Genomic DNA, 26198 nt, shown 5'->3' on the forward strand with positions numbered 1-26198 from the left:
AGGGGCAAAGGCTTTCACTGCCAGTAGGAGGGACAGACAGACACTGACCTCTGGAACTTGCCTCTTACAGCCTGATGCTAAATGTGAAAATATAAACTAGGGACTTGTCTCAAAAGGCACATCATTGCATAAAGGCAGGCCTGGACCTGGAGTTCCCCCAAGGTCCACGGTGAAGGCTTGGTAGGGCCTTTCAGAGGCAGGGCCAACCGTCGAGTTAGAGCTGGGTGTGACTTTCAAGATGGTGTGACCCCAGACCTTTCTTCTCTGCTCCCTGGCTCTGTGAGCCAGGCAGTCCATCTCCCACAGGCTCCAACTCATGGAGCCAACTGACCATGAACTGAGACTCCTGGAACCATTAACCTAAATAAACCTTTCTTCCTTAGAAGATGCTCCACTCGGGAAGTCTGTCACAGTGCAGGAGAACACACGGCAGACGGTGTTCAGGAACAAGAGCCCACACACCCTGTTTATAACCATGTGGCTTTCTAGGGACTCTGGGTAACAAAAGCTGTAACTTACACAAAAGGACTAATACAAGTCCTAAAGTGTATGCTTCTAATTCCAAATACATTTTGGGCAAAAAGAAAAAAAATATACTTAAAAACCAACAAGCACAAATAAGCCAACTTTAATAGATAAGACTTTGTATTTATATAGCGCCTTCTTCAAGAACCTTAAATGCGTTACAGACAGGATCTCGAATTCATCCCCACAACAACCCTGTGAGGTAGGTATTATTCCCATTTACAGGAGGGAACTGAAGCACAGAGAGGGTAAGTGACTTGCCCAAGGTCACACAGTTGAGTTCACCGGAGAGCTAGGACTCCAGCACCTTGCCTCCCAGCTCCCAGCCACATCCCTCATGAAGAGAATCTTTAAGGAAAAGCATCTTTACAGAAAGTATCAGGAGGATTTGAAAGTGAGGTCTTCCTGTGGCCATCAAGTTAAGGAAACCCTCCACTGATGGCTGAGGCCATGAGGCCACTACAGCACATTTCCCTGCCCCTTCCTAAGCCACGTGGCTCCTGTCTTCAGTGACCTTCTAAAGGTAAAATTCCTATGACAGAAGCCACATGACTCAGAAGTGGGGCTTAACTTAGAATATTTACTTTTAGTTACGATAATTCATAGAAACTTTTGTTCTAATATACAAAATTTGGGACAGCTGCCCCAGCAAACATATACATAATTACACAGCAACTAGCCTTGTTCACACCTGCATCTGCCCTCATCATCATCATCATCACAGGCAAAGAATGATCACCTTGAAACGTGTGCTGGGGGGGGGGGTCACCTTTTTCACTTCTTATACCTGATATTCCCAGTCCCCAACCCAAACCCTGTATGTTTTTAAAGTTTACTGCATTTCTGATAAAATTCAAAATGTTTTACTTAGATCCTTCTGCACTAAGAATAAAACAGAGTTAGAGCCAACAACCAGTAAGTGGTCCTCGACGCAGACTGCCCCGCGCAGACCTGAGCAGGGCATGGCTGGCTGCCGGGAGCTGAGCAACCTTGCTAGAACTTGCCACCATCCAGAACTTAACTAGGCCTTTTTCTGCATATGCCTTAAGTTCAAAAACTATGTGCAAGCAAACAATACCGTACTTCAGGGCTGCACGGGCCAGCCTCGAGAACTCAGCCATACTTTATGCCTTTTCTTTGAACACAAAGCTGCAAAAAACACAGTTCTGGATTCCAACACAATTTGGTTTAAGCCCTCAATATCACGTGCTCTCAATGGCCCTGACCCCCACGCTCCTACTTGTGTTCTCTGGGCAAAGCCTGCAGATCACAAACCCCAGCCAGGGTAAGGCTTCAGACACCATAAAATGAGTCTGTCAAAAGGTCATCTTCTTCTCCCAGCACATCTGTCTACGAAGCCCGATTAGCTAAGTGACCCTGTTACAAACCTGCTTATGGGACGGACAGATGAAGTCATTTCCTGAGCTAAAAAGTACAGAAAGTAAATGTTAATAATAGCAGCACAAAACATTTCTTTTTGCTGTTTGCTTCTCAGTCAACAGTTTTAGTAAAATAACCTTAGAAAATTAGGGGCTTATCAGCAGGCCACCACCACTGCATGAAGAATGCAGTGAGATGGACTATCCAGAGCCTGGCTGCTGTGACTTGGACTATAATCTTCAGTTGCTTTCTACACGTTACATTCAGCCACTGCCAAGCTACTTGATGCTCAGACATACAGGAGACTCCTGTCACAACTTCTGAACACCGTTCTAACGGCTGTGCGGGTCAGGAGGGGAGGGGCTTCTTTTCTGGATTACTGGTCTACCTCCCCAAAGTGTCATCTTGCAAAGGGCTCTAGCTGCTCCCTGCTGCTGGGATTCTGATGAATCTAGCAGTCCATCCCAAGGCTAGAGACTCAAAACAACACAGCTGTGAGGAGTTTGGGGGTTCTGGCCGACAACATGCCAGCATCACACGGGTTTCCTTTATCATTCTACCAACAGGGAATTTCTACTTTACTGAAATTAAAGCTTAAAAAAGCAAGTGACAAACTATGACAAAGAGCAAACATTCAGCCAGGGACAGCTCCTCCTGACCGCATCTGCCCGCTCACTGCAATCATCTCATGATTATCTTAGTGATTTCAGCTAGAATTTTCAGTTCACCTTAAAAACAGAAACAAACAACAGACTACTTCTGCCGACAAACTAATAAAATATGCTAAGATTTGCTGACAGAATCACCGGCACTTCATGTAATGCTCGGACTCCACCAGTTTAATAAAATAAATAAGGAAAATGATCATTACAAAGCCAGTCTTTCCCCTTGGGGAACCAAGAAGCCACTTTCTGACCAACTGTTCCCTCCGTGTACACACACTGTACATTATCACACGCTTCTCCAGAGAAGCAGAGTATCTTTGACTTCCTGACACCGGGCTCCGTGTCTGCTAGTTCTGTGCGTCAGGAAGGCAACTGCGAGTGTTGGGCCCAAAGGTGCTTTCCGGTTTGTCTGAAGAGACCACTCGACCGCTCCCATCCAATGTGAGCATCCCGTGCGCGCACAGTGCGGCGTGCTCCTTCAACCTGACATATTCTAATCTTCCACCGCCCTCCCGAGGAACTCAAATCATCATTGTGTGGTTAACAGAGAACATGTGTGTCGGTAGCTGGCAGCTGCTTTACGAGAGGAGCTGGTATCTCTGATTTCACTTCCTTGTGTGGAACTGCACAGACAGCATGATTCCTGAGCAAAAAAATTCAACTACTGTGATCGGAAGGGCATGTTAATCCACAGTCTTTGCTTTATTGTATGCAAAGTGTGCTACTGCCCTGAGCGTCCTGAATCTCTCTCTCTTCTTGACCATCAGCTTGATCCTTCCTGAAACAACCAGAGAAGCATGCAGAGGCTTGCTCCGCCGTGGCTCCTTTCAGTCCCGAGACTGATAGAAAAGGATGTACCCAGACTCCGAGTTCTTGGAGATATCAGACGTCAACCCGTAGAACTCTTCAATAGCTTGTGCATCTATTTTCTGTGAGGCAGAACAGAAATGTTAGCACATGCAGCTCTGACAACCACACTTGAAACTACAACAGTACCCAATGCCGCTAAGGCCGGGACAAAGAGTTCAGCCATATACTGAGGAGCGTACAGTCACGCTGGGGACACTTTCAGCAATGGGTCAAAGCTGAACACAACAGCTACCCTTGAGGCAGCACCTCTCATTCCAAGTGTCCATCGAACTACATGGAACACATTAACTGTCAACTATTTTGGATATGTAAACATGGGAAGCTCCAGCAGTCTAGCCTAACGTAGAGCAGAGAAAGATGAGAACGCCTGTCAACGAAGGACCAGACAGGAGGACACGAGCATTTCTGTTCCTGACAGCCAATGCTGACGGAAGGCCATGTCTCACAGCTACATTCATACAGCAGACAATCACAAGGTGTGGGGCAGTGGGCACTGTGGGGATGGATCTCACAGCAGCCAAGTAAGGACAAGAGCCAGGCATTAGAATCACCGTGAAGCACAGCAAAGATTAATCCCCACAGCACAAATGCAACAGCGAGTACCAAGGGACAGAGGGCAAAGATATGGAGCACTGTGCTGGACAAAGAGGAGCAGGGGGAGCGTGCTGGGGTGCGGAAACTCCCCACATTTCACCTGGCTTGTGGGTACAAGTGTACATTTGAGCATGTACACCTTTGCAAAGAAAAGCTCATAACGGGTGCAGTGGTCTGAGTGAGAACGGCCCCCGTGAACTCGAATATTTGAATGCTTGGGCTCTAGCTGGTGGAATGGTTTGGGAAGGATTAGAAGGCGTGTCCTTGTGGGAGGAGGTGTGTCACTGGGGGTGGGCTTTGCAATTTTAAAAGACTCTCCCCATTCCCAGTGTGCTCTCCCTGCCTCCCTCACAGGCTCTAACCAAATGAAACCGTAAGCTCAATTAAACTCTTTCTTTTATAAGGTGCCTTGGTCGTGTTTTATCGCAGCAATAAAACCTAACTAATACAACTGGTTTAAGACATCTGCATTGTGTTATATAGCTCAATACTTTTTAAGAAAAAGAAAGAAACATTTTTACAAAACAACACAACAGGACGGAAAGCCTTCCTTCTCTATTCTGGGTTGGGGAAGGCTGGCTGGTCACTCCCGCGTGGACAATGGGAAGAAGCAGAGCTCAGAGGACTCTGCAGCCCTGAACCCTGTCTGACACCTACCGTCGGCCACACGAGTCCAAAGCTGTGAAGGGAAAAAGTAAAGAGGGAAACGCACAGCTCCACACAAGTGAAGAAGCTACTTACTTCTACAATGTCGTCATCAAACAACAACCAAAAATCGTGACTCTTAACTATTGCAATATAATGGCCTCGATTGGGACCACTACAAAAGAAAACAGAAGAAAAGTTAACTTTTTAAATTGTCATTCATATTACCTTCTTGTCCTAAATTTCAAAGTTAAAAAAGTGAGTGAGTGTGTGTGTGTGTGTGTGTGTGTGTGTGTGTGTGTGTACATGTTGGTGCACATGAACAGACCAGAAGAGTACCTCGGATCCCCTGGAGCTGGTGAGAGGCAGTTGTGAGCCTCCTGAGAGGGTGCTGGGATGAACTCCCATCTCCGGAGGACTGGTGTGCACTCTTAAAGATCCGGGCATGTAGTTCAGTGGTGCAGCATTTACTTGGCACATCTAAGACTCTGGGTTCAGTCCCCAAAGTACAACACCCAAAACGCAAAAACGGGATCCAAGCCTCCGCACCCACACAGTGCTGGAAAGGAGGGTTGGCTGGGACTGAACGGGAATTTGGCTGGTTGGAAATGATAAACGGACATGAAGGTAAAATCAAAACTTCTGAAGGCAATTACCAAAGCCACTTTAAATGCCTCTCACAGCCAGTGACAGGAAACACACCTAACTACACTCAGGGACAGTTTATCCTGCAAAATCTATTCAGGCATCATTTCCACACAAAACCAAACAGGCAAAGGAAACCAAAAGACGGTCGAGTTCTAGAGGCTGTGACATTGGGTCCTTAGACGACTAGATAAACAGGAATAAAAACGAAGGGGTGCACTAAAATACGTAAAGGGGTTGAAGAAGAGAGATCAAACATCTATCTCAAAAACCAGTTTTAAAACAAACTCATCTTGAAAAAGACGAAGACTGTTAGTGTCCAGCCAGCTGTGGGAGCACACCGACTGTAATTCCAGCACTCAGGAGGCTGAGGCAGGAGGACTAAGATTTCAGGCTACCCTGGGTTGCACAGCAAAAAGACTGTCTAAAAAGTCAGAGAGGGGCTGGCGAGGGGCTGGCTCAGAGGTTAAGAGCACTGGCTCCTCTTCCAGGGGGCCCGGGTTCAGTTCCCAGCACCCACATGTTGGCTCACACCCATCTGTAACTTCAGGCCTCCGAAGGCACCAGGTATACCATCTCAAGTGTCTTTCCCAGCGCTGCCCAGTGAACAGCAAGCGTGCTCTGTCCCCCTGTGGCCGGGCCCCAGTCACAGGTACCTTCCGCAGTGAACCACGACAGCCACAAGGTCGTACATCCTGTCGGGGTTGGTTGCATCTCCTGAAGTGTTAAACAGACGAAGTTCTAAGGGAAAAACGACCCGGTAAGAGAGCTTTGTGTATCGGTGAAGCTGGTCCATATACTTAAATCTTTTCAGGTGGAGAGCCAGAATCATGGGTAGTTTCTTAACTTTCATCCTAAGAAATACAGATGAAGACAGAATTTCAGAAAGCATTCACTGTGAGCTAAAAGAATTAGGTTTTTGGCCCTGTTGAAATCTGACTTTGACACTAGAATACATTCTTAATAAACATGCTTCTGTTACCCATCATTTCAAAGCACATTTCTTCATGCTTTTTTGCTAATGATTTACTTACTTATTTCCTTTATATTTCTTTTATACTACGGAACTGATGTTAAACAAAAGGCAAACAGGAGAGATTTCCTTATGTGAGGACAAAACAGGTCATATGACACCAGAGACACCTGACAATGTGAGCAACTCATCTGGTCCAGGAACTGCTAAGGACACACAGTGCAGGCTGGCTGAAGAAACTTCACAGGAAGCGGAGAGCACTGCGGCCGCCGCCGGAAGCTGACCGCGGCCACCGCCGGAAGCTGACCGCGGCCACCGCCGGAAGCTGACCGCGGCCACCAGAGCCGGAAGCTGACCGTGGCCACCGGAGCCGCTCTCCGCTCTGACCCTGCACAACAGCCTTTTGTCCTCTCTTCTTCCACGACACAGCGACCCACTTCTTGACTGTGACCTGGGGGACAAGTGGGGCGTGGCCACTGGCCAGGACTAGCTGAGCAGCAGCTCCGCCCACTCCAGAGCACACCCAGGGCCAACTGTCTAAGAGGGTCGTCCACACTGACGTCTGCTGCACTGTGAGCAAGCCACTTTCCGGATCCCAACAAAACCACTGCGTCTGAGGCCGTGCTCGGCCAGACGCATGCTCCACAGACAGACAGGGCTCAACTCTCTCCCACAACAAAGCGGACAACACACAGCACAGCCAAGGCTTCAAACAGTGAATGCATCGGGCTATGGATCTTTGTCTCCTCTGCCACCACTTTCCAGGCATCTTGACACACTGTTCAGCAAGCAGCAGGGTACAGAAAATGCTTTCCAGGAGTCCCATGGATCCCTGAGCACAGATTTTTACACTACAGAAATAAACAAACCTATTCCTCATTGGCAAAAATGTGTTGTTTTGATTCCTACTCTGATTGGTAAATATGTGTTTGAGCCTAGCAGTAATGATCTACACTACTCATGCCCATTTAGCAGAGTGGTAAGAGCAGGTTTTCCCCTAATGCCCATGGCCTGGTCTCAGGTTCATGGCCTCACTGACAAGTGTCAGACATGGGCTCCATCAAGCAGGAGACCTTAATCCTATCAGTTCCTTCCCCTGGAGAACTGTACTTTGTAATTATATGGGCAAGGAGAAGACTCTTCCTGGGGGCGGCCTGCGTGCTGAGCAGGGGGACCAGGGACTCAGGAACTCCGTTTCCGTAAGTCATCAGCTACTCAGTGCTAGACCAAGCTAGATGGGGGAACTGCCCTGGTCTGTCTTCAGGACCTCCACTGGATATCAAATGGCTATGTCCCCAAGGAAACCCCCACAACAGGATTAAAGACTGATTCAGTGTTTGCCACAGTAAAAAAAACACCAGGTGTGACAATGACCTGTTCTAGAAGGGGGTGAAATCGTCTGGGACTAGAGTTTGGCTTTGAACTGGGAAACATTCTAATATGGTGTTTGTCTTCTTCTTCAACACTATTTCTCCCAAGGCTGCCTCACAATTCTCATTCAATAATCAAGTCTTTTAAAGCAAAGCTCACATTGATTCTCTTCAATCATTACACATTGGCTTTGACCCCCAATACTGCCCCATGCCCCAATCTTGGCTTATTTTTCTTCTTTTTATGAGCAATCCAGTCGGACTAATATCTGAGGTCAAAAAAGAGCAATCTGCATAAGCCAGGGAGGAGGAAGGTGCTGCAGACCGAGACACCAGCAGGAGGGATGGAGGGTCAGGCTGGGAGAGAGGCGGCTGCCAGGAGCCAACCCTCACCATCCGAGAGGGAACTGCACGGGTTGAAAAGGAGACACAGTAACGAAGCCCATGCGTCAGCTGCAATGGGAGCCACCAGCAGATTCACCGTTTCCAGTATGGACGGGCGCAGATGCAGACTTCTGCATGTCCACAGAGCCTCTGCTCAGCTCAGGAAGGGCTCAGCAATAGTGACATCTGAACAGCGAAGCCGCATTCACTGTCCTAGCTTTCAAATGTCACCTCCCCTGGACAGAACTACAGCCCTTCACAGAAATGGCTAGTTTCAACTTCAAGTGCAAGAAGTTCACCTGAACTCAGCATGTAAGAAGCAATGGGGCAGAGGAGCCACCAGGGACCCCCACAGCACAACTGCGCGGCAGATAACCAGAACACGAAAACAGAACAATGTAATGGACCCACTCAAACAGGAACGTCGGAGTGCACTCAAGTACTACAAATGGCAGTTTAGTGAAGAATGAAGTATCTGCAATCTTTACATAGCTCTACACCAAGTACGTAAAAATTACAGCAGGGGAAAGTGTAGCTTACATGGAGAAGTCGGTGGCAGAGGCAACAGCAGTGTCGTGTGCAGAGACCCAGCATGGCCAGCCCACCCCCAGGAAGCCTGGCTCTAGGAGGGGTACAGTGAGTGGCATTTGGAAACTTGGGTCTGAGGAGCACCTCAAATCCCACCCATGCCGTTATCCCCTTGGGTCCCAACTGCTTGACCAGTGTGGTTTATTCTGAACACCTGCTTCCCTTCTGGAAGCCTGGAATTTGGAGCAAGACAGCAGAAAATGCCTACTTGACAAGTACATAATAGGAATGTGGGCATGGAGCCCGCAAAGAGCTTCCCATGACGTCATTAGATAGGGGAAGTCAGTATCCTGTGTCACGTCACTGGAACACGGCCTCTTGGAAGCCTGCCTGGCTTTGCCCTTTGCTCTATTTTTTTTTTCCACGACAATCTTAGCTGTGAGCATGACTATATACCAAGTACCGAGTCCTAGAAAGTCACCAAGCACAGGGACACTCAAGCACCTGGGACACAATATAATGGTGTGACACTTAACAAGACACATATCTGCAAGACTCCTTTCCAAGACAGCTAAGCCAAAAAACTGGAGACATGAATCACAGATGTAATATATCGTTCCGGACAGGGCACTGCTCACTGAGCCTTGATTGCTAACACTAACATTAGGAAAATGGGACTGGAAAGACGGCTCAGCAGATGAGAGCGCTTGCTATGCAAGCCTGAGAACCGGGGTTGGGATCCCCAGACCCATGTGTTCAAAACAGAACAAACCCAGAGCCAGGTACGGTGGCGCACACTTTTAATCCCAGCACTCAGGAGGCAGAGGCAGGCGGATGTGAGTTTGAGATCAGCCTGGTCAGGGAGTTCTAAGGCAGCCAGGACTGCATAGTGAGACTCTGCAACACACACACACACACACACACACACACACACACACACACGCACGCACGCACGCACACACACACTCTCACACTAATAACACAGTCTAACTAGACACTAATTACCGTTTGTGTGCTTCCTGTTTGCTCCGGCACTCTTCACAGTAGTATTTATACTCACTGCACAGAGTTTCTGTGTTACTAAAACCTCTGTGAACAATGGAAAATAACTTATGTTAGGTATACTTGAAAAAATTCACTTAATATTCTATGCCAAAAGCAAATATTAAATTGTAAAAGAAATAATTCTACACAAACCTTAAGCAGTGAGTAATTGATGTGTTTTGTTCCACGTCAACAGAAAGGTCTAAAAAATCTTCATCTTTGCTGCTTATCTGTAAATATAGGAGTTATTTCAATTGCCAAGAACCACGGTTTCCAACTGCCAGATTACATGTATCTACCAACAGACTAAGCAATTCTTCCTCCTTATGCTCAAAAGACAACTACTTGGTCTGGAGTACCTAAAAGGTACCGAACCAATGTCCACCTGTCACATCTCCTGTATGGAAAAACATCAAAGGCCCCTGAGCATCTCACTGGCTGAGGCCGAGAAGATGAGATTTCACAGCTTCCCCAGAGTGGTGATGTGTGAAGTACACTGTATCACACTCTGGTTCTGAGAGGCACAGGCTGTCACCTGGTGAGGCAGAATTTCACTTCTGAACATGCCCAGTTGCACTGGACTAGATAATGATGTCAGGAGATACGTCTAGATGGGACTCACTGGGACATGTGATAATGAACATGGAACACAGTGTTCCTGATGCAGAAGGACAGCCAACATACATGAAACTCGGGGAACATCCACATTTGAGGGAAAAAACGGGAAAAGGCAAGGCGAGGAATGTGACCAAGAGTAACCTTTAGAGAACAGAGGTAAAGCTGCAGCCTACCCCAACCAGCTCCTGTGGGTAGCCGGCTCCCCTCAACACCCCCACCGGATCCTCTGCACACGACCTCACCACAGGACCCAGGGAAGCCATCCTCGCCTCGCCTCTACTCTAACAGACAGACTTCCATCTTAATAATCGTCTACAACCCTCTACTCACCTTCTCTCCAGCAGAACCGGTTCCTAAATGTGTATGATACACCCACCCACCCCCAAAAATGTACATTTACACCCCAGAGAGAACCCAGATTTCACCCCGCTAGCTTATTTTGAGAAAGGCCAGGAACACGGTAACTTGCTGTGAATATGCATACTAACAGCCTTAGGTTTAAGGAAATTCTCTGCAATTCACACTGCAGGCCACAGAAGAACTCACTGGTAGGAAAACAGAACCCACCCCTTACAAGTTACCTGAATAACTATTCCAACACTTGAACATCATGGCTGACATCCCTCTCTCCTTAGACTGTTTCTTCTCTGTCCTCCCTATCTGACACAAACCTGACTTCATAGCCTAGCAGAGCACTCCACAGGTCTCCCTCCCAGAGGCCTCCAGAGGTCCCAGATCTACCATATGAATCTCACCCATTACTACAATTCAACAAGTAACTATCTTCTTTCATTGAAGCCTGAAGTGTGTGTGCATACATACATGTCCCACATACATACGCATACATATGTACTGATGTCTTCTAACAGATCGACGTCTATTGCAATAAACATAAAACCCCTGACCATGTCTACTATTCCAATGGAAACGCTGCTGTCATGACGGCATCCAACACTGGCCTGCCAGGAGCTGCTGCTCAGGCAATGGCAAAGGCTCCCACCCCAGCCGGCCTCTCTCTAGGTACAAAGCATCTTCAGACTGCTGCCAAGTACCTCTTCCCTGACCTGGAGAACATCCACCACTAAGAGTTACTCAGGCAAGGGAACTGGTTCATTTCCTAGTGCAGGTCTATCTGATTCTCGGCAACCAATGTGAGCTTCATCTTTACCAAGTGTCCACCCAAAGGGTGCTCCCCTCCTTGAGGGCACACAGTACCGTTCTATTCCAACAACAGACACTGTGCACATCTGTGGAGAAGGAAATAATTCATACTCAGTCACATGCCACACAGAAGTCACAGAAGACCGTGACCCTGCAAGATTATTGGGGACTGAGAAGTTCCGTACCCCAGCGACACCGTAGCCATCTCATCGCTGTGTGCATAAGGCACTGGAGATGACGGCCATCAGGAAGTTTGCTGTGCTGCTGGCCACACAGAAGCCCGGCCCGGCCCGGTTAGACAGACAGGATGTCAGTTCCCGTGCTCCCTCCACCGTGTGTTCTGGCTTCTGATTCCACTTTACACTCCTCCATTGCTCCGCAGCAGGCGTCCCTGGAGAAGAACGCTGCTGTGTCAGCCTGTCTTCTGACGCTCTTCAGACTCCCATGGAAGGACTGACCGTGTCTAGACTGTGTAAGACCTACGTAAGTAGACCCCGGAAGGTCCAGTGATGAAGTTATCTAACCATGCTTGGCACAGAACGGGCTCCTGTGGTTAAGACTCAGGACTGTGTTCATGACCCTTACGTTCCCTATAATCTTACCTTACGGAAAGCTTCAATGACATGATTCAAAAGGTCTTTAAAACAAAATCAAGATACTCAAACTGCAGTGAGCACCCTTGTACTACGACAGCACTCACCATCAGACACAGCGACCTAAGCACAGGCAGAAGCCTTCAGACTGACAAGTGCCCGTCACACTCATGCCTCGTTTGAGAGGTCCAAGTTCATCTCCCACACCCTTGTTCTCCCAGGAAAACCTCAACGAACACAGCACACTGTTCTCCACACTAAGTGCTCGGATGGACTTACAGTTTCACAAGTAAGACACCTGGTTTCATTAGTTAATGTTCCCTGGAAAATCTCGTGGACCCACGTCGGGTCTGGTGTGCTGTTGTTCTCCTCAGCGTCCACGTCACTGTTCCGTACGCGGCCATTCTGCTTTTCCTGTTTCCTTTCTTCTTGTAGAATATCAGCAATTGTGTTGAGTAGATAATTTAAGAACTCATGGGCATCTTGTTGCATGTAGTTATCAAACAGCTCTAGAAATAAAAACAGGAAAGTGAGTGTATCTGATATTTTATCAGAACCAAGTACACATTAATTATTTATACAATAAAAGAGACAACTTCCACATCTAAAACTTATGACTGAATTAGAGGAAAATAAAAATGAATGAAGGCCTTCACAAAGCAGCACTAACAGATCCCCAAGAGGGAGAAGACATGAAGAAGCTGGTCGTCACCATCTCTGTTCTTCCACAAATAATTCACCATAGGCAAACTTGTCAGCAGAAGCTCAGCACCACTTACTAACAAAGCTGAGCGGATACTAAGAGCCAGTTTATTAAAGGAAATTACCAGACCACAAATTCTGATTACCAGAATTCTGGGAAGAGGAAGGCTGAGTCAGGAGACACCAGCCCGCCGTCCAGGGAGCAGCATGTAATGGCACACAGGTAAAGCCACGGAAAACGTGGTGACATACAGATTAACAAAAATGGGCTGAGTTTAAGTGTAAGAGCTAGTCAGTGGTAGGCCTGAGCTAATGGCCGAGCAGTTTTAGTTAATATAAGCCTCTGTGTGTTTACTTGGGTCTGAGCGGCTGCGGACCGGGCGGGACACAGGAAAACTTTCAGCTACAAATGAGTCTGATTTTGTAGGACAGGGTTGAGGCTTTTCAAAACTCCTGCAGGGAAGTGACTACATGCAATCAGGTTTGGATGTGGCATCAAGAATTATCCACTAGGGCCACGTGCTCACTAACTTCCACTCTGAGGGATGCTGGAGCTCCGTGAAGGCCCCCTGGAGCCCCGAGCGAGCGGCCACGACAGCAACACTGCAGTGTTAACACTAGGGCCTGGGGTGGCACCTGCTCCTTGGCCCCTCTGAGTGCACAGGAGTTCTGTGCGGTCAGCAGGCTCAGGCCTTGCTTTGCATATTGTACAAGGACTAGAGAAAGTAAAGTCTTCCTGTCAGGAAAAACAGAGCCAAAAAAATAAAAATAAAAACCATACCAAATACATCCCTCAGGTACTACACCAAGCAGGCCTACTACCTGAAAAGAACTGTACTGGGGAACTTTATTTTTACATCCTCACTGTGTACTAAGAAAGGCCACAACTCTTTCTTTTAAAGCAAATAAAAATAAAGCCTGGGAAAATAGCTCAATGGTGGAGCACTTGTCCATCATGAGACCCTCGGTCAATTCCTAGCCCCTCAACACACATACACAAGCGCACTCGTACACACACAAAGGAAAACAACAATACACATTTGGAAAATAATGTAGGAAATGTCTAAGACAGAAACAACTTAAGTGATGTTTTTAAAGAGCTACAGAAGAAGACGGCCATGCATTAGGGATTACTCGCAAAGCCATGGCTTTTACAAAGAAAGCATCAGTGTCAAGTGTAGCTGCTGGAGTGAGACTATCCGACGGCACCCCGGTGCTGCTTCAAAATGACCGCTGAAGGCACTACCCTTCACCTCTGAGCCACAGTCCTCACTTAACTCCAGGTGCTAAGACACCCACCTCATGAGGCTGTTAGGAAAATTCTGAGAGCTGAGAACAAGGGTCACTGCACTGGCTAGCCTGGCTACTGTCAATGGTGATGTTAGGAACACTAACGACAGACAGACAGACAGCATGAACAAGGGACAGCAAAGGAGGAGTGCATCCTACCTATCAATATCCCGAGTGTCCCAGAACAAAAACAAAGCAACTCCTAAGTCTCCTTTGCAAAGGTGGAAGAAAACAGAGAAGAGGTGATGCAGACTGAAAATTCAGAAACCCAAACAATTCTTAACAAGTCACCGGGAGACAAAAAGTCAAGCGGCAGAAATCAGGATTCTGCTCATCACTTTGGCAAAATAAAAACATGACTTAGTTGGCATTCTCTAGCACTGGTTGCTGGGGTTGTGGAAGAACAGCGGGTTCTGAAGAGCAGTGTGGGTGGTTCTAGCTCTAGAACCCGAATCCACATCATACAATGGAGCAAGCCCAGGCACGGACACTCCTTTATAACAGCAGAAGTCTAGAAATATCCTAAATGTGTATGAAAGAGTGGGTGGCTTACTTAAATCACGTGCAGCTCTGCTGTGGTCATGGGGAAGCAGGTTCCCGTGAACGAGCAGGGCTACATTCCCCAGACACTCAGTAAGGAAGCTCAGCGTGTAATGGATCCCATTTAGGCGCCATCAAACCCAACCTGAGCGTTCTTCCTGGGTGACTAAGTGCACACAGAAAGCTTTGCTACGATCCAGTTGTTTCTAAGGACTTTACAGCTCTTCTGTAGATCCTTAGACTATATGGTGTATTTATTATATACTGAACAATAAAATACAACTTTTTGTGCAAAAGGACCCCCCTTCCTGTTCCTCATCCCTGCATGCTGCACACCCTTCACATCCAGTTACTTCTTAAGCCCTTCTAATCCCCGCACCCCCCCCCTTGTAGACATACTCTCATTCTGTAACTCAGGCTGGCCTGGCAGAGCAATCCTCCTGCCTCAGCCTCACCAGTGCTGTGATTCTAGGTGTGAGCCACCACTCCTGGCCCCCTAGCATTCCTGTGCCCTGGTCTTCCCATTTCCATCATGACTTACTAGTTTAAGTCAGCTCCCCTTACTTGGCCCACAAAGTCTCCCTCAATTTTCTACTGAGAATATGCAAGTTTGATTTGTAGACCTAAGAATTCCCCAGCATCTCCTGTACTGCTGGCTAAATTCACATGAAGCCTGTCTGGACCACTCCTGAACTGCTTCCGCACACTTACACCGTTCTGCAAATGTCACTCTCAAACCAGTACAGTAACAATGCACGGGAGGCACCCTTCACTTCCTCCCTCCTGGATTCCAGCCCCCCGAAACCTCCAACCATAGGTTTTTGTTTGTTTTGTCTTGGTTTTTCCAGACAAGGTCTTTGTGTAGCCCTGGCTGTCCTAGAACTCACTCTTTAGACCAGGCTGGCCTCAAACTCACAGAGATCCACCTGCCTGTGCCTCCCAAGTGCTGGGATTAAAGGTGTGTGCCACCAAGCCTGGCCTCCTGTTTAAGAGCCCAAACCCCACAAGTCCCCAGGCTGCCACATGTCTGAGCCCAGATGGACTTCACACCCACTGACCTTTAGCTGTACTTACAAGCCGGGATCTGCCATCAAGGACGCAGACCAAAGCACTGTGGTCCATTTCCCACATTTCCTGTCTAGCAAGGGCCCTGCAGCCTGCCCCAGCAGAGAGTGCGGCGGCGGCGGCGGCCGTGCACTCTACAAACCCTCCCAGCACGCACAGCCTGAGGCCACTGAGGCACACTAACCTCAGGACAGGTCCAACCTGGCAAGCTCTCAAGTGAAGCTGAGCTAATGAGAGTCAACCATCTCCAACCTCTCCTCTCAGTGCAGGCAAACGCTCCGTCCCTGAACGCACTGCCCTGTCCTCTCCTGATGCACTGTTTCCTAAAGCTGGGGCCCCCTCACTGTCCACCCCCCTGCTGCTTCTAGGAGCTGCATCCATCTACCTTTGACGCGTTTCAGTTTGCAGCTACCATGGCTAACTTACTACTCTAAAGGAAAACGTCAAGATCTAGGCATCCGGAGACCCGGGACGCCTTTACTGACACTCTATGCCAACCTCTGCCAACCCAGTGATGGCCTGGTTCATGGACCACCCCAGCAGCCACAGGAACTTCAATAGCTCACAAAACAAAAAAACTTCTCACTTGCTCACTAGTTTAAGAAGCAGAAAACCGATCAAAGGACTTAAGAAATTGAAAGCGGCCTGTGAGTGTCGAATGCCTGTGACCCTGGCGCTCGAGAGGCTGAAGCACAGTGAGTTTGATGCCAACCTGAGCTGGAGTTCAAGGCCAGCCTAGGCTTCAGAGGAGATGCGGGGAGAGGAGTAACAAAGCAGGGCTGAGAGCACGCGAGCCGGGGTGGTGCCGTCACTGCAGTGGGCAGCACGAGGCTGCATCAATGCACAGCGGCAGCATTGCCATTTCCCCTTAGACCACGCTCAGGTACATGCGTGGTCTTTGAAATAACTGCTGTGTATCCAACAAATGCAAACGAGTTTTATCTAAAATCTTTTTGTGGAGGAGAAAGGAGGTAATCCACATAACAATGGCTTCAGCTCTCCCGAACACCACAAGTGTTTTGAATCTTTAAGAATGACACACACACTTCAGTCCACTGAAATCCCGTTAAATATCTGCACCTTTAAGAATGACACACACTGCAGTCCACTGAAATCCCGTTAAATATCTGCACCTTTAAGAATGACACACACAGCAGTCCACTGAAACCGTAAAATCGCACAAGAAGACACACACTCTCATGTATAAATCTGATTTGCTGCACCACTGCTCCATGTTATTCCAAGAATGACACACACAGCAGAAATCGTTACGCTCAGTAATGTATCGCCAGAATCTTGCAATGCCTGAAAGACGACCACTTACAGCGCACAGGTATCCGCAGGATTACACAAATCGGTATCTGTGAGCCGCAGGGGAGGGCCGCGGGGTCACACTGTGTTTCATTCTGAAACACTGGCTTTCTTATGGGTGGTCTTCTACTCCACTAATACTACAGTGGGAAAAATGAACTTCCAAACTGCTTCAGTAAATTAAACAAGTTCACTCATTCAACAACTATTTAGTGATAAGCACCTGCTATGTGCCAGGAACGGGATTATGTGCTGGGAATCAATGGTGAGGAAAAACAAATGGGTTCCCTCCATTGTGGAACTGGCAGTCTAGTCGGAGAGACAATTTCATTATGAAATAATGTATGAAAAGACGCTACTCAAGTCCCCCAACAGCTGTAACGGGACCTCAGAAGAGTAATACTGCTTACAATGGCTACGTTTTCTTCCTAAGACTTCAACAGCTAGAGTTTCATAAAACACTTTGTGCTGGTCTAACAGTGAAATAACTGGACGAAGTCAATAAATTTACTCAAATCTCGCTAATCGACGTTCTCTGCACACAGCTGCTATCTGCTCCTTGTTTTTATAGGCACACACGGTTCTGTCGTCACTCCACAGCCCTGAGAAAGTGCTCTTCACATGCCGATTTCCTAAGAACCAAGACCACAGCCAGCCACAGCTGCATTGCTAACACACCCCGGGCTGCAGCATCCTGGAGGTGATTCTCATTTTCTGAATGAATGATGTTCACAATGAACAAAAGATAGCTGTTCAATCAGCTATGATATGTGAAAATGAGGTTCAGCTCATAACAATGCAGAAATATATTATACAAACACACACCCATATACAAATGTGAGAAGCAGCATACATTGCTAAGGTTCGTGGAGCCAGACGTGAAGCTACTGATAAGACCTCGAGCCCACCTTAATGCCCGCGAGTTGGTCGGCTGCAGCAAGCACTAGCTAACACAGTCCCATCACTACTGACCCGGGCTGCATTTCCTTCAGAGCCTAGAGGAAGAAGCATCAGCCAGATGAGCTCATCTTCCTCAAGGACTGCAGCAGCCTCTGACAGCTCCCTGCCACCAAAACCCGCACCCCACCTTTCAAATGCTGCCCACGGCAGCCCATGCCCACCCATAGGGATTCTTCCCTAATGAAAATCATAGTCTCTGACAGCTTCCCAAGCTCTGGGCCCTGTCCTGTAGCCAGTGGTCTCCATGGTACCACACTCTTGCCAAGGGAACTTTCTGGCCATCTTCCCGTGCACCTGTCCTTTGTTTCTTCTGCTTCTATCCCATTTACATGAGGCGTCAACACACCAGGTCTCTAACAGCCCTTGACAGGGGTCTTTCCAACATCTACACCTGGACCGACAAGGCCATTCGGGCTTCCGTACCGTCTCCGCTTCCTTTTTCCTCGAGCAAAGCCAGACTGCACAGACAGTCGTTGGCACCTGTCCTCCCGGGGATGTCAGACCCCTGAGGGCTAATTTCTAGATTCCCAGGGCCTCCACAGAGCTAGTGAACAACGGGAAATCAGTCTGCAATAACCAATGCCAACAATTACCCAGTGTCCAACCTGTCACCACAGACAGTGGGGCAGGGGAGCTGGAGCAGTCACTCTACATCGGGGAGCCCTTATTCTGGAGTCAGTATCAGGAGCTAGATTGTAAAGAAACAGACTTACTAATGAAGAGAAGTTACAGTCTGTTCCTTCCCCAAATACCAAAACAATCAGCAATGCAAAGGACCAGGTGTGAAGATAATCTGGATGACCATGTACTAAAACTCCAGGACGCTTCTCACACAACAGCGGGCTGCCAGCAAGACTGACACGAGTGACATGTTTTCCACAGACGGAAACAACCATCAGCAGGGAACATGCAACGGTAATGCAGTCAACCCGCTCTGATCTGTGTCCTCCCACATACACTTCTCAAGGAGAATCCAAAAGCCTGAGGTAAATATGAATGCATGCTAAAACATATTCACAGGTGCCACCAATATCAAGTAGTAAGAACTCTCTTCTAATAATTTATTTCTGAAGTTCAGAAAAAAGAAAAGAAACTTAAAAGAAGCCGCATTTACAGTAAATATTTATTCTGCATCCATCTCACTGAAACAGGCATTAGTGGGTCCGTTCCTCTATCCATTTACTCTGCCTAAATACAAAAAACTTTACAAGATTTCTAAGTATTTAAAAACAAACCACTATAAAAATGTCTCAGGTTTTGGCAAATAAACATTTGAAAAAAAAAAAGTCTTCAAGTATATAATTGCATAGGATGTTGGAAACACTAACTTCAGGACCTGGGCCACAGCTGAGTGGCTGACGTAAGCTCTGGATCCAAGGTTCAGCACTACAGAAGGAAAAGTAAGTGTGTGTGTGTGTGTGTGTGTGTGTGTGTGTGTGTGTGTGTCATCAAGAAAAGATGGTTCATCACCATACACAAAAGCTTCCCCTCAGGTACACTTCCAAAAGCGACCATCAATACAGACAAAAGACTCAAATCCCATTAGCTTAATCCACATTCCAAAAGGCTGGTTTGAATTTCTTTCTTTTTTTGTTTTGTTTTTTTGGGACAGGATTTCTCTGTGTAGCTCTGGCTGTCCTGGAATTTGCTCTGTAGCCCAGGCTGGCCTTGAACTCACAGAGATCCACCTGTCTCTGCCTCCTGAGTGCTGGGATTAAAGGTGTGCGCCGCCACTGCCTGGCTTGAGTTTCTTAAAAACAGAAAACTCCATGCACATCTGGAATCTAAACAAGTAAACAGCTCTCATGAGAGGGAAAATGTGGTCTGCATGCAAAACTCAGATGTTCTGTGTCTGTGAGGAAAATGAACATTTCCAGGCTGCCTCTCAGCTTCAAGAACAGGCTCTAGCTGTGCCATTCAGCAGGAAAGTCTCCTCATGGCAGGGACAGCTCCTACCAGGCTGATCTCAGTTCACTCAAGGAACAATCACACATCAGACAGTCAACAACCAATCTTACAGTCAGACAGTCAACAACCAATCTTACAGACCTCTTCAGTAACACTTCTGCAAGTATCACTTTGGTAGTTGATCAAACTAAACAACAATTCAATTATTTCTATATGGAGTGAAATATCCACATCGAACACAGACTGGACCCCACAGGTCTTCCCTCTCACTGTACTCCTGAGGCAGCAGCACCTTACGAGACAGAGCTGCTGACGGACCAAGGAAGCCAGACACCAGCTCTGCAGCCCAGGGACTCTGCAACCTGGGTCAAACTGCAGCACATCTCACAGCAATGTCTTATAAAGTGAAATGAAAAGTATCTCAAATGAGAAAAAGGTGGGGCTTCTTGGATAGTTATGTTTAGAAACGAGGATAAATTAACATTTACCAATCCTAAACCTGAATGGCCTCAATTTCCGTGATTTTTGTTTTGTGGCCAAAGTGAAAGAAATGATAGAATCATTATTATTTAATAAACAGTGTGGGTTATACAAACAGAATCCTTCCCCCAAAAGCAATGTCCTTTCTACCTAAGATATGTTGTAGAATATTATTCTAAGGTGTGTTACTTTTGTTTATGTGGCATTTATTTAACTCTGTAAAGCTGTGTTACTTTGTCTGTCTAAAACACCTGATGGTCTAATAAAGAGCTGAACGGCCAATAGCAAGGCAGGAGAAAGGATAGGCGGGGCTGGCAGGCAGGAGAATAATAGAAGAAGAAATCTGCGAAGAGGAAAGAAGTAGCCAGAGAAGGAGGAGGACTCCAGGGGCCAGCCACCCAGCTACACAGCAAGCCACAGAGTAAGAGATGGGAAAATCCCTGAGGCAAAAGGTAGCTGGGATAATTTAAGTTAAGGAAAACTGGCAAGAAACAAGCCAAGCTAAGGCCGGGCATTCATAAGCCTCCAGAAGTGTGTGTGTGTGTGTGTGTGTGTGTGTGTGTGTGTGTGTGTGTGTGTGTGTGTGTGGAGAGAGAAGAGAGAGAGAGAGAGAGAGAGAGAGAGAGAGAGAGAGAGATAGATTGATTTACTTGGGAGCTGGGTGGCGGGCCCCACAAAAAGAACAGAAGCAAACAACAACAAAGATGTTTTTAAAAGATAAATGAATTAGCCCAGGAAAGCTATGTGCAACCCAAGAATCACATTCCATGGAAAATTTGTGATTTGTTTTGCTTTGTTTGTGGGGTGGGGGATTGAGGGGGGTGGAGGTGGAGGTGGAGGTAGGATCTCATGTTGTTCAGGCTGGCCACAAACTAACTACTCCATGTCTCTTGGTACCCAAGGCAAAAAAATTCATTCTTGATAGAAATGAGGCAAGAGGTCAAAAAAGAGAAGGGTTTCTCACTCCCTGGCACACGGGCTGGGACCTGAGTAACACACTTCCAACAGGGGTCACCCTCACTGGGGCTGGCTCCTCTCCTAAGCTCCCCCGCCCCAGACAGGAGCCTACATCTAGGCTTCCCCACAGACTCATGTGTTTTGAAGACGTGGCTCCCAGTGCTGATGCTGCCGGAAGTTAGGGAACTGTCAGGAAGCAGACACTGGGGAAGATGCGACCTTTTACAAGCTGACCCATTTCCCGCTCTCTCTCTCTCCGCTTTCTGTGTAGGGCTGAGTTACGATCTCCCCGCTAGGCAGCCCCTCCTGCTTTCTCACAGCATGGACTACACTCCCTCAGCAACGGTAAATCCTAACAAGCCCTTTCTCCCTGGCTTGCATTCTATCTCAACAACAGAAGTCACTAATGAGACCACTAACAAGCGTGAGGTACCACGAGAGGGAGCGTGCTCAAAATACCTGAGTCCAGCACGCTGTCCTTTACCTCCCCAGGACAGGCGAGCAACAATGAGCAACAACAGCACATGGGGAACGGAAGAATTACCGTTTTCTTTCCGCAATCGTGTGATGAACTTCTTGGGCGGGATGACGCCCACCTTCTTCTTCTGGGTGGCTATGCTATGGAAGAGGTCGGCCAGGCATGTGAGAAGGCTCTCCTTTTTTCTGGGCTGGCTCTTGTACGCGAGAACTTTTTCCCGAAATGGACGACAGAAATAAAGTGCTTGAAGAACTGAGTTGCAGTAGCAGGTATTCCCAAACTACAAGAGGAAAGAGGGGCGCCGTTAAACGCAGAGTGCAGCTGTGGAGAAAGCCCGGGGAAAGCCAAGGACCACACAAGCTTTTGTTCTAAATTCCCATGATTATTAACAATGGCTGTATACCAGGTATTCTATATAACACACTTTTAAAATATAATTCACAAGCTGGGTGTGGTGGTGCACACTGTTAATCCCAGCATTCTGAAGACAGAAGGAGACAGATCTTTATGAGTTCAAAGCCAGCCTGGTCTATTGAGCAAGTTTCAGGACAGCCAGGGCTACACAGAGAAACCCTGTCTCAAAACCAACAACAACAGAAAGAGTTCTCCAAAACTCTTCCAAGAAGCACACTAAAGTCAGGTTTTTGTATCAAGGTCTCCCAGGTGCTACATACCAAGCACCAATGCAGAACAAACTCTAAACACCAGGCTAGCTGGGACTGTAGTTGTGGAAGGGACGGTCTAACAACCGCCGAGGCTGAGAAACCACCAGAGAAGGCTGCAGTCGGTCCTCAGCAACGGGCCTCCTCTGCTGGGTATGGGCATGCGTCGGTGCATGTCACTCAACTTGGGTTTCCTCCTTCACAGAGCACCGGACGGCACTACCTTACAGAGTGAACTACCTCCCTCTCCTTCCCTGAGGAAAATGTCAGACTGAAAGCAAATGCAGATGTGTGTGGAGGAAGAAAGTGTAGAGCCTGGCCACGGCAGACCTGTTTGCATGCTCGTCTTCCCAGAGACTGAGCAAATGAAAACCTGCAGACTTACTAAAATGCACTGCACAATTACAGTCTTTTCTGAAGAAACCTGAGGGGAAAAGATGCGAAGGCCTTTGAGAATGTGACTCCTGGCTTCACGCCTGCGAGGCAGGCGGAACCAAGCACTGGCTTCAGAGAGCCACTGTGAAATGAAGACCTCTAGGCTGTGGCTCACTGATCCTAGTGCTCACTCAGCAGTCTGCCTATCTGGAGAAAGTGCACCTGCAGAACACACATCACCAAGACTGATAACTAATCACCCAGCGTCATTTCATCTGGAAAGTAGAATCTATACCACAACTGTAGAAATCTGGTGAAAGGAGAGTCTATACCACAACCGTAGGAATCTAATAGCACGCTTTGGTGCTGCCAACTGAAAAACACAGCATCACAATTTGTACAAGCCCCAGCTTTTGGGCATCCTCATCAGAGGATATGTAACAGAGGAATTTAACAATTTCCACAGAAATAAGAGACAAGCAAAACATATCACCTCACAGTTACATCAGAAAAGTCAAGACAGAGGATTCACTGTAAAACGGCACAGGCTGAGAAACCAGAGGGCATCTGTAACATTACATGTACAGAAAAGACTGGAAGTTAGGCTCTTAGTCGGGGTTACTACTGTTGTAATCAAACACCATGACCAAAAACAACTTGGGGAGGGGAGGGTTTATTTGGCTTATGTTTCCACATCACAGTCCTTCACTGAGGGAAGTTGGAGCAGAAACCCAAACAGGGCAGGAACCTGCAGGCAGGAGCTGACGCAGAGGCCGAGGAGGGGTGCTGCTCACTGGCTTGCTCCTCATGGCTGCTCAGCCTGCTTTCTGATGGAATCCCGGACCACCAGCCGGGGGGGGGGGGGGTGGGGGGGTGTGCACCACCCACAATGGGCGGGGCCCTCCCCATCAATCACTAATGAAGAAAATGTCCTACAGACCTATCTTACAACAATTCCTTAACTGAGGCGCCCTCCTCCAGATGGCTTTGACTTGGTCAAGGGGACATAAACCCCCAGCACTGGCTCCCACTTGTGTCAACCCAGCCTGTCCACCCTCTGAACACATGCGGCAGCACACCCCCAATCCTAAGCCCTACCCCTGGGTAGTTTTCTTTTACGTACTTTAATCAATTCCATTAAGGAAAACTCAGAGTCAAAATTCATTCTCAACAATCAGTTAAGAGTCAATCTTCATAATAATTAATAACCCCCCTCTTTTTTTTTGGGGGGGGTATGTGTGAGACAGGGTCTCACCAGGCAGCTCTGGCTGTCCTATGCAGACCAGGCAGGTCTCAAACTCACATCTGCCTCTGCCTCTGCCTCCAGAGCGCTGGGATTGAAGATGTATGCCACCAGTACTGGCTTAAAAAACTTCTTTAAGTTTTATTTTTATGTATGTGTCTGTGTGATATCTATTATGTGTATGTTGATACTCCCCAAGGCTTAGAACAGGGAGTCAGATCCCCTGGAACTGAAGTTACAGGTGGCTGAGAGCCAACTGACATGGGGTACCAGTAGCCAAAGTCTCTAGCCCCCGAAACACTTTTTAAAACTCCTGTTACTGTTTGTGTGTACGCGGCCTGTGCATGTATGGCACGCTAGCATTCTTACCTGTTCAGCCATCTCCCTGGCCACTAAGAAAATGACCACCTACGAGCGTGGCCTGGTATAAGCGACCCCAACCTCTCAATTCACCCCAGTGGTCCAGAGGCTGTTACTGAATCTTTGCAGACGCCGGCTGCTCACTCTCACTCTGACTCTACTGCCCGTGCTTCCTCGTGAGAGCTCCACGTACTATCCAGTGGCTGGCCACACCTGTCTCATCACAGCTGGGGCAGACAGGACAACTCGCCAGTCTAGCGAGGATCCCTGGGCCATAGTTCTTTGACCAGAAACCGTCTGGCATCTCTGAAGGATAACCTTCAAGCAGGCTGTGGCTGCCAGGTGGAGACAGGCAGGACAAGAATGAACTCAATGCACACTGTCACCTAATTAAGTCCATAACCCACAAAGAGAAAGAAACCATTTTATTCTCTCTTCTCCATGCCAGTTGGAGAACAATTCAGTTTAAACAGCCTGCCCAAAAAAAGTCTAGAAGGAAATCATAATTTTTAAGAACTTTTTTGGGGTTTTATTTTGTGTGTATGGATGCTTTGCCTGCACCTATCTGGGCATCACATCCATGCAGTACCCAGAAAGGCCAGAAGAGGGAGTATGATCTCCCAGGACTGGAGTTAGAGATGTTGTGGGCCACCAAGCGGATGCTGGGAACCAAAGCCAGCTCCTCTGCAAGAGCAGCCAACGATCTTAACCTCCGAGCCCAGCAACAATAATTCTGCCAATAATGGCCCACAGGACCTCACAAAGGAGTCACCGCGCCCAGCCCAGTCTGACGTGTGCAGGAAGTGCCGTGACAACTGCAGGGCCCGCATACAATGTGGAGGGCTCCACACAGCAGTGAGAAGCAGCACTCTGTCAGCTCCATGCAGCGGACCCCTCACCATGAAGACACTCAGAAGCTCGCTGATCCTGCAAGTTCCTCACCGTCCACACCACAGAAGCGCCTACACAGCTGCTCAATCAGAGCTCAAAACAATGATTTCAAAGAATTTAGCTAGTAAAAATCTTAAAACAGGCCGGGTGGTGGTGGCGGCGGCGGCGCACGCCGAGGCAGGCGGATCTCTGTGAGTTCGAGGCCAGCCTGGGCTACCAAGTGAGTTCCAGGAAAGGCGCAAAGCTACACAGAGAAACCCTGTGGGGGGGGGGGGATCTTAAAACAGATCTAAAAAACAAACCTGTAACTAACAACAGATTAACGAGGTGATCACTAACAATGCTAGGCTGACTAAACTGTGGTAATCTCATTGTTTTGCAAACAACAAAGTGCCTGACTCCCACAGGCAGTGCTCACTGGTGACCCTCCTGTCCTGGCCCAAAAGGGGCCCGGAAGGCAGGTCTGGGAGCAGCTCCTCCAGTATGTACTTTTTGAAGAGCAATGAAGCCTGGAAACGCAGCTGCTTACAGGCTGATGGAAAGAACACACACGGCCCTCTCCTGTCAACAAAACTCAGTGTCTTCTCCCTCCCTCAGCCCCTCACAGTCAGGGAGCACGGACTCCAGTCTCGAGCACACCGTACAATGCTCTACCATCCAGCTACATCCCACCCCATCCAGAGTTTCGAGAACAGCGCCAAGGATGCAGTACTGTTTACAGTGCTACCTACTTGACACATAGGTTGCAGGGACAGGAAAAATGACTTAAAATACTGACCTCTGAGTTATCCACGCCATTCTCCACATCACCACCCCTAAGGTCAACACTGGTTTGTTTTGCTGTTTCTAAGCAAAGCTGAAGTTTTAATACAGGCTTAACCACATACATTAAGAGACAGAAGAAATTCACACTTTAGGAAAGGACAGTTGTATATCCCAAGCGTGGGTGTACGTCTCAAGAGAGCTGAGCTAATCTTGATA

At 47.8% G+C, this 26198-nt stretch overlaps 1 protein-coding gene across 3 annotated transcripts in view; it reads right to left on the bottom strand.

Annotated features, from left to right (window-relative positions):
• Window positions 1–609: 609 nt before the first annotated feature.
• The window catches only part of Usp12 (ubiquitin specific peptidase 12), a 52606-nt gene continuing 27017 nt past the window's right edge, over window positions 610–26198 (bottom strand). The window contains exons 3-9 of one of the 3 annotated variants that reach the window (XM_028878027.2): window positions 21753–21966; window positions 12275–12504; window positions 9777–9853; window positions 9585–9668; window positions 5981–6178; window positions 4776–4854; window positions 610–3499 (exon numbers count right to left, since the gene is read on the bottom strand). In XM_028878027.2, coding sequence (XP_028733860.1) covers window positions 3398–3499; window positions 4776–4854; window positions 5981–6178; window positions 9585–9668; window positions 9777–9853; window positions 12275–12504; window positions 21753–21966 — 984 coding nt within the window. In that variant the 3' untranslated portion in view covers window positions 610–3397. Of the gene's footprint in view, window positions 3500–4775; window positions 4855–5980; window positions 6179–9584; window positions 9669–9776; window positions 9854–12274; window positions 12505–14146; window positions 14392–21752; window positions 21967–26198 lie in introns of those variants that run through there. The other 2 variants (XM_037198370.1, XM_037198369.1) reach the window with 2 other exon arrangements.

This window comes from Peromyscus leucopus, chromosome 23, assembly GCF_004664715.2.
Source record: "Peromyscus leucopus breed LL Stock chromosome 23, UCI_PerLeu_2.1, whole genome shotgun sequence".
NCBI lineage: Eukaryota > Metazoa > Chordata > Mammalia > Rodentia > Cricetidae > Peromyscus > Peromyscus leucopus.